Genomic DNA, 8,612 nt, shown 5'->3' with positions numbered 1-8,612 from the left:
ACTGTCTACTGGATGATGTCTAGTTTGCTACATCCAGTTTTGCTTCACCTTTCATCTCTCACATCACATCACAATAATCTGACCTGTGTTCATTGAAAGCCTGCTTTCTGCACCTGGTTAAACTCTATTGTTGGTTGTAAGGCTTTCAGTGGAGTACGTCTTTCCAGGTCTTAAAGACCACATTAAAACTAATGCGCACAGATTTTCAGCTGTTTTATCCCTGTAATGTTACCTGTTTTTTGTTCCACTCATGCATGATTGTTTATGTGTTTGAAAATGCTTGTTTATGCTTTGTGAAGCGTCCTTAGGCTCTTAAAAAAAAGAAGAAGAAGAAGAAAAAAAAACGTTAATGAAATTGAAATTACTGTTTGTCTTTTATCTGTAACATTAGCATCATTTTAAAATCAGCACAGAGACTGGTTAAAGAAATATGGTGACATGGTGAGACATGGCACTTTTATAGTATATGTATCTATCTCTCTATATCTATATATATATATAGATATATAGATAGATAGATAGATAGATAGATAGATAGATAGATAGATAGATAGATAGATAGATAGATAGATAGATAGATAGATAGATTCACACACACACACACACACACACACACACACACTCACAAATTGCAGTTGGGGCACATGATTCTGTTCTATTAAATGTAAATACAGTTGGAGCAAACATAATTACGTATTTCAGTGGGACATAAAATAATAAGAAGAAAAAAACAGAAGCAGCTGAAGTTGTTTAAATAATGCAAAATATTTATTATTGCCTAAAAAAGTTAACCACATTAATGGCAATTAAATGCTATCATTTCATAGAAATAACATTGAGAAAAATCTTATTAGCCAATATGGCTAAAGATAAATATTTAACATAAATGTGAAAAATAGCAATTCCACTGAAGCATTGACGCAGTTACAGAGCTTCATTGTTTTACAGTGAATAAAGTGAATGAGTCCAGTAACAAGATCCAAGAAAGAGTCTTTGGCTTGTAGTGGCTTGATGTTCAGTGTCCTCTGATGTGTTTCTGGAGTCCCTGATTCCACAGTTTCATTTAGTTTCAGCATATTCCTCATGTGCAACAAATATCTTCAATGCTAGTCATTATTTGCAATCAGTTTAATTTAAACATCCCACTTGGCTTCTTCATCTAGTTATCCCATGCACCAGAAGGTCTATTTCAGAAACATTTAGTGTTGATAGAGGTTAGTCTTTATAATTTGAGGTTTGGGTGTTGGTTTTTCATCCCCCTGAGCTCCATAATGCCACACTGATACTGACTCACTTCTAAGGTGGAGCCCACATGACAAACACCACAATCCAAGACGCTTGCATCAGTAGGTATTCCAACACACCTGATGACACCCCATGGCATGAAAGCACAAGACGTGTGCGATAAATGAGCAGAGAGGAGCTTCTTATCCAGGTAAGTTCTGTGGTGGATCAGCAAAGATGAGCCTGATCTCTATGAAGCAGCGTTTTCAGACGTCCACGCTCGTGTCCTGTGGTGCCGCCTCACTCCCCATTTCTCCAGGAGAAGATTGATCCTCTTGATGGCCCTCACCCTGGAGAGGATGTCACCACTCTGTTTTGTGTTTTTCACCCTATAGAAAAACAAAACAATGAGGTCGATATCAAGACCAGATTTACCTGTCAAGTACTAGTACAACTTAAATCAGACGCTCAGAGATATTGAGAATTAAGAGTTCAATATAGATGCATCAGCCAGAAATGTACGATTTTACAGTACATCTATAGTATATACTATATCTATATATGTACATCTATATATGTATATTTGTATAAATATATATCTTGTATATTTATTGCATTCATGGTTTTAAATAAATAAATAAAAAATAGTTTAAGACTCAGATTTTCATTGTATCCATGAGATAAACATTGAAAGCAAAATCCACTTTAATTAAAATGTAGTCTTCAAAAAAAAAAATATTTTCTTTCAAAGCTAGTGTACATTAATGACAGGTTATTTTCCAGGCCACAAGAGATATCAATCTTACAGAGGCTTGCAATTAAAGCAACCAAATTATTTCTTAAATGTATGTTATAATGCAAATGTGCTGCTTTACATTTTTAATCTGTGTGGTTTGTCTTACCGTCTAATCGTTGTCTGTTTGTCTGCCAGCTTGTGTTTGCATTGCTTCTCGGCACAATCTTGGCCCTGGGCGGCATGCATTGCCTTGTCTGACGCTGCTTTATGCCTAAAAAAGAAAGTTCACACGAGACATGAGGAGTCAATTCCTGAACACGTTTGATAAAAGTCCACAAATAGAACTGAAACCTGTTTTTGCAAGTTTGTCAAGTCATGCAATGAAAGCAATTATGCCTTTAGATTATTACTAAGGTTCCCACACACAGCTCGTGCTCGGGAAAACAAGACTGTGTCCCAAATATTTTTTAACCAGTAAGTCCTGTGACCCTGAAATTGGTTTTAAGATTAAAACTATCAGGGTTTAACTACGACATTGTTCACATTTTTAGCATATGTACTTACTTTAAAGAATTGTCCAGCTGACAAAATGATGAGCATGTTTTGTCTTGACTATCTGCACATTTGCAGCGTGACTTGGGCACATCAGGTTCTGTTACTGAGCGCTTCTTACGTGGAGCGTTTCCAAGTCCATATGACACTGTTCGCCTGGGGGAAAGAAAAAATAATTAGAAGACAATGTTAGTCATTCCATTATTTAATAATTATTTACAGATATATACATATTTTTTTGTACATTTAAAGACATTAAATATAATGTTTGTCATGACTTACTCTGGTGTGTTGACCCATATTATGTCCAGGTGGCAAAAGTAGACACACTCTTTATCCATAAAACTTGCGCAGGAACATCTCTTAGTCCTGGAGTGTCGCACAGAGATTGCTGTGGCTTGTGCTGTGCCAAGACCCAAAGATGCTGGAGCAGCTAAAATCATAAAATGATGTTGAATTCATAAGGTTTTGCTACATAAAGAATTCTACCTACAAACACACACTGTGATTTTTACACTCTTAAGTTGCAAAACTGTGTTTGATGGACTGGAAAAACTGGAATTTGTCACACTCAATTGAAAATGACAGTAATGCTCATCTTATAGATATATAAGAAAAGGCACTCAAATAATCTCTAACACATTATATTGGATATCAATATACTTAAAATAAGTACATACCCAAATCAAAAATTCCAGATGACAGCATGGACAAAACTGGAAAAATAATCCTCAAATCCATTTTATTTAATCTTATGCAAGTCCCTGATGTGGCACAAATGGTGATAATCCAATAAATTCGCAAACAGCTAAAAGGGTTGAGTTTTGCTCTATAAAGCTGCAGTCTTAATGCACTTATGCATCTTTCAGTAGTCTCGAGCACACCCCTGTACAGAAGCGCTTATATACGCGCGCTCTCCTCCTCCCGCCCGCTCGCTCGCTAACGCGCACACAATGCTCTTTGACAATAGTCACCGACAAGCAACGTGTGGAGCGAGATAAGAACTTTGTATTCCTGAGATTCCAGCGGGATGAAGACGCCGGGCGGCCGTTTGCTGCCAAGTTTTTTTTATTTTTTATTAAGTAAGGTGTCTGAAATGAGAAGAGTTTTCATACAGGGCAGTAGAGGGAGCGCGAGTACAGACCGCGCAGACTTGAAACTCCAAACGAGAATTTTCCACAATTTCTTTTTTTACTGTATAGAAGCGAAGACCTTTAAAGTTTTGTACGAAAATTATTAAATATCCACCCATATTGCCCAGAAAAGCTAATTGAAACAAAATCCTGCAACTGGAGCACTCAGTGTGGGGTAAGTTACAGGTGAACCTGCTATTAAACAGTTTAATGAAACAGCACTTCAATTAAGAATAATTAATGAAACAGCACAGTTTAGTGTGATTATATATATATATATATATATATATATATATATATATATATGGCACCATCCCAGTTGCTCAAAAAAAAAAAAAACAGCGCCACAATCCTGTTTAGGACACCCACTTGGCCAGCAGTGGCCCTGGGTGCCCCCCCTGGGAGTTGGTGCCCTACGCCAACTGCATACTCTACGACAGGGAGCGGCGGTACTGATACACACACACACAGAGAGAGAGAGAGAGAGAGAGAGAGAGAGAGAGAGAGAGAGTTTGTAACTGTAATAGAACTTATATCTTAACAGCGTCAGAGTAACAAGGGTAACGTTAATTTAGAATATCTTTGGTGTATATAAACTGCAGATTGCAGTACATTGAGTGAACCTAACAGCAGTTTTTAAACTTTAGCCACCATCTCTTTTCCTAACCCATGGAAAACCCTGTTGATGGAGACTCAGGCCATATTACAGTGCGAAGATTCCGTACGACACAGCCTGTTCTTGCTTGTTCATTCTAAGACAGAGAATTAGGACAACAATAAACGCAATCTGTTAAGATCAGGTGAATATGGATGCTGCATTAAGCCCAATTATGGAAATATGTAGTTCTGTTTTTCAGTGTAGCTCTCCTCGGGCAAGGGTGGCATGACTGCAGTAATATTTTTCAAATGTTCTGACAACGCGCTCATAGACAAGGCTAAGCCTCGCCTGTATATACACGTCCTAATGATGAAACTCTTTAATTTTTCTCTATAGAATAGAACTGATGCAAAGATGCATTGACACTGACTAATGACAGAAAGGGATTTATTTAGAATTAGGTGGAAAGTTTGAAAGTCATACACATCTACATTACGGACAAATCTAGGAATGTTGTTTCCATTGGATAGAATAGTTTCACGTTGACTAATGAGTTTTAATGTTCTCTCACTTTGATTAAATTCATCAGGTTTAGATGGACGGAATGTTCGGAGCTGAGTCTCACCCACTCTCATGCTCTTCTGGGGGCTGGGTAACTAAGCAACATCCTCCCTCACCCCACCATCTTGCATGATGTGCCATGTACTGCTCTACTCTGCATGCAATAACACGACCCGTCCAGCAGGTAGCGTTATTGAGTCAGTCTTGGTGGACTGCAGAGGCAGCCAGCAAATACTCTCAATTGAATGAGTCATTCTGGGGATGTAATGAGAGCTTTTGCTCCGAGCGTCTTGAGACAAGGACAGTGTTGCAGTCAGTAAAACCTCGTAAAGGAGCTGATTGGTGACGTCATTGGCTGGCCTCTCCAAGCTCCTCATTAGTGATTTGAACTGCTGAATAAATCTAGTGTCTTGGAGAGCCCCGGGAATAACCCTTTCTACAGGGTTGATTAAAGGAGAGAAAAAAGCAAAGAAAAATCAGAGCGCTAATTACACAACTTAAAAAAAATGAGACTTCAGAGGCATTTCTACACTTGTAAACAAGGTTTTACTGATACTGTTGATAGTATAGATACAGCAAACGTAAAGCCACCATTTTACTCATACCTATGGTCTTATGGAGTTCAAAATGGGCACCAGGTGGAATATAATAAATACTTGACCACAACATCTGTGCACAAGAACACTGCCCCCCAAAAGCCATAGAAATGTTTATATATCAGTACAACATTAATTTCCCCATCAGTTTACGACATTTTAACAACTTTTTAAAAATAAAAAATGTAAAAAATAAAACAAATTTCCTCCATTCTTCTTTTACTTCCATATGAACTTAACTTCCAAATAGGTGACTACTAGATTTATAATATATTATATACAGGTTTCTAAATGAGAAACTCCAAAAGGCACAATTGTATATACAACATGTACAAAAAGAAAAGAAAAACTGTCTGGTGCTGACAAAAAAAAACTACAAAATAAAATAATTGGTCATCATTTATGATTGCACATACAATATCACTGTCAGAAAATGTGCTTTTAGAGAAGGTTTGCAGAGCAGCAAACCTCCTGAAGTGTTTTAGTTTTACAAAGTGACAAAGTTTTACAAAAAAGGAGGAGAAAGAAGTGGAAAGAGAAAGAGAAATACATAGGCAGAAAAGACAGAGCTTTTATTGGGATTCTCAGGTAGCTATGACAAGTCTATCCTCATCATCACTAGAGGCTTCATTGTAGTCCTCAGTCACTGGTTGTCTAGAGACAAGTTGCTTTTTCACTTCACCAGCCCCACCAGCAGTTGCCATGTGTGCAACATCGCAGCCTCTCTCATTACAGCATGAGGGGGAGGAGAGCGAAGGAGGTTGTGGTGGTGTGTTGGGTTTGTCCACCATGGTTGTAGTCTTCTTTACACCCCCTGTGTCCATAGACCTTGTGCTAGGGCTGTTTTGAGAGACCTGCTTTGGCTCTGTGGATGGCTTTGCATTTGTAGGAACATCTCCTGGATTGGCTATTGCAGGACTGGCTGAAGAAATAGGTGCTGGTGCTGATTCTGCAACCTTTGCTGGTGGAGGTACAGATGCTACACCCTCAGGGCTACGTGACTTATTCTGGGCTGCAGGAAGTGGACTGAGAGCTGAGAGGGGGCTAAGGGATGGTATAAGGGCTGGCAAGGCAATGTTGAGGATCTGCAGGCCAGGGATTTGTGCTGGGGAAGCAGTGCTGCACTGAGGTGCAGGGCTAGCTGCCAACACTTGTACGCCTAGGGTGGCATTTAATGGGAGACTCTGTTGAGGCATCAGCTGGGTGGAGTTGGCTAAACCCACCATGCTCAAGGTCTCCAAACCCACAGGCTGCATGGCGGTTTGGGGAGCACCAAGTGTCTGAAGCCCTGCCACTTGCCCCAGAGGGAAACAAGGCAGTACACTACTGATTGGTTCCTGAACTACCAGCGGTTGGGTTGGGGAGCCCTCTGGTTGCAAGGTGTTGGATGCTGGGAGGGGGCTTCCGGTCTGCCTGTGGATCACGCTGAGTGCTGGGATGGTTAGCTGGACTGGCCCGGCCTGAATGGGTACAAAAGTGGAGTAAGCAGCCAAACCGGTGGGAACAAGCTGGATGCCACCCACAGGTACCATGCTGTATGGGGAACGAGGGGGCTGTTGGGAGTGCAATGGCAGGTGGCTGAAGAGATGAGTAGTGGCTTCCACTCTGGCCTCATGGATCAGATCTGCATTTGGAAAGTGCAGAGGACCCTGAAGAGGGTCAGAAGAGGTCTGAGTACCACGGTCGACGTTGGCATTGCACTCACTTGCAGGCTGGGATATGGTGCTTGACACCCCTTCCTGTTAAAGAACAATGTTATGAATACTTTTATTCAACACCGCCAAACAACACAAAAATTGCAGTCAGTGACTACATTAAATTCTATTCACCTTTTCATGCATTCAAAGCAGTTTTGCTGATGTGCCAGGCATGCGAGACTCAAGACATGGGAATGCATATGGGGTCGGGTACTGGTATGGGGTGAGGTGTACATGTAGAGAGGGTGAGATGCATGACGGGAAAGACAATGACTGCGAGGACACGGGTCTCACCTGGCCAAGTTTGCCACCCTTGCCTGGCACTGGGGGACTAGGGGGAACATCAAAGTCGGGGTAGTCGATGGACATCTGCCTACAAGGTGACACTGGGCTCATCATGTGTACGGAGTCAGTATCAGAGGTGTGGAATTCTGAGGAAGGGGCAGGGTAGGATGTGAAAGAGATGGGACTAGGACCAGGGCTGGAGCAGGATGCAGAAATTGACATCTGTCTGACCAACGAAACAGGACTTGTCATAGCCACAGGCTCTGTGTCTGAGGTCTGGGAGTCTGAGGCTTGAGGAGGCTGAGTTTGGGGAGCTGGGGTTTGATTCAGGCTGATGGACATCTTAGCCAGCAGAGAGCTAGGAGCCATGTCAGCCTGGTTAGCAGGAAGATGCTGTGGACTTGCAGAAACAGATGGTGTTGCAGAGACTCCAGACTCCGCCTGACTGTCCTCCTCATCTTCCTCTTCTCCATCGTTATCTTCATCATCTGGGCCATCAGAGTCATCACCATCTGAGTCCTGTCTGTCAGAACTTCCAGCTCTTCCTCGATCACCTTAGGGGGAAAAACAACTTAATGAACAAAAAGAGTAGGAAGAATTGTATAATATAGCATAGGTAATTGTAGCTACTTTGAAGAGCTACAAAGTTCTACTATGAAAAGGCTCATAAGAACTTTTCACAACCCTAGTGTGTCCTAATTAATGTAACCCAAAGATGAAAGATTTAAATTGAATCCTTAAATAGTGTTTAGTTTTTCAAACAGCTTACACTTTCCTGAGTTCTACTGCAAAAAATAGATGGTCTAGAAACACCCATCACATTATAAAGGGAAGGCATTAACACCTCAGACCACAAATGCAGCCGGTGCTTGACAGCTTGTGTGGAACTGTGTGAGAGGAAAACAAATATGCTCTCAGTAACTGAGACCAGAGAAAGCTCACAGCTTCTCTCTCTCTCTCTCTTGCTAAAATTAGATGCAGCAATTTCCTCACATTAAACGCTGTGTATGCCGCCCACATGCACCAAGAGTTAACAAGGAAAAAGACTGCATTTAGAATCTCTAATTAGACTATGGCATTGCCATTGATGATCACCACTGCAACAGAACATAGCCAGGGACAATCCACATTTAACAGATAATGCTATTATAAGTAAGCCTATTTAATTGCAGGTTGATTCTGTTATTGAAAAAAATAATATGTAATGGTGTAAACAAAACTATAGTTTCT

The 8,612-nt window shown here is 40.7% G+C and overlaps 1 protein-coding gene and 1 long non-coding RNA gene across 2 annotated transcripts in view; both read right to left on the bottom strand.

Annotated features, from left to right (window-relative positions):
- Positions 1 to 748: 748 nt before the first annotated feature.
- LOC113061976 (uncharacterized) lies at positions 749 to 2,461 on the bottom strand. Its single transcript, XR_003278478.1, has 2 exons — positions 2,127 to 2,461; positions 749 to 1,613 (listed from the first exon to the last, which is right to left on the bottom strand). It is a non-coding gene; the product is annotated as an uncharacterized LOC113061976 (long non-coding RNA).
- A 2,870-nt stretch (positions 2,462 to 5,331) lies between these two features.
- Positions 5,332 to 8,612, bottom strand: part of LOC113061927 (zinc finger protein 40-like) — a 4,475-nt gene continuing 1,194 nt past the window's right edge. The window contains exons 2-3 of the mRNA XM_026231440.1: positions 7,392 to 7,936; positions 5,332 to 7,139 (exon numbers count right to left, since the gene is read on the bottom strand). Of these exons, the coding sequence (XP_026087225.1) occupies positions 5,985 to 7,139; positions 7,392 to 7,936 (1,700 nt within the window). The 3' untranslated portion in view covers positions 5,332 to 5,984. The remainder of the gene's footprint in view (positions 7,140 to 7,391; positions 7,937 to 8,612) is intronic.

This window comes from Carassius auratus, chromosome 44 (genome assembly GCF_003368295.1).
Source record: "Carassius auratus strain Wakin chromosome 44, ASM336829v1, whole genome shotgun sequence".
Taxonomy (NCBI): Eukaryota; Metazoa; Chordata; class Actinopteri; order Cypriniformes; family Cyprinidae; genus Carassius; species Carassius auratus.
The sequence above is the reverse complement of the archived record's forward strand: the minus strand, read 5'-3'. Positions and strand labels throughout refer to the sequence as shown.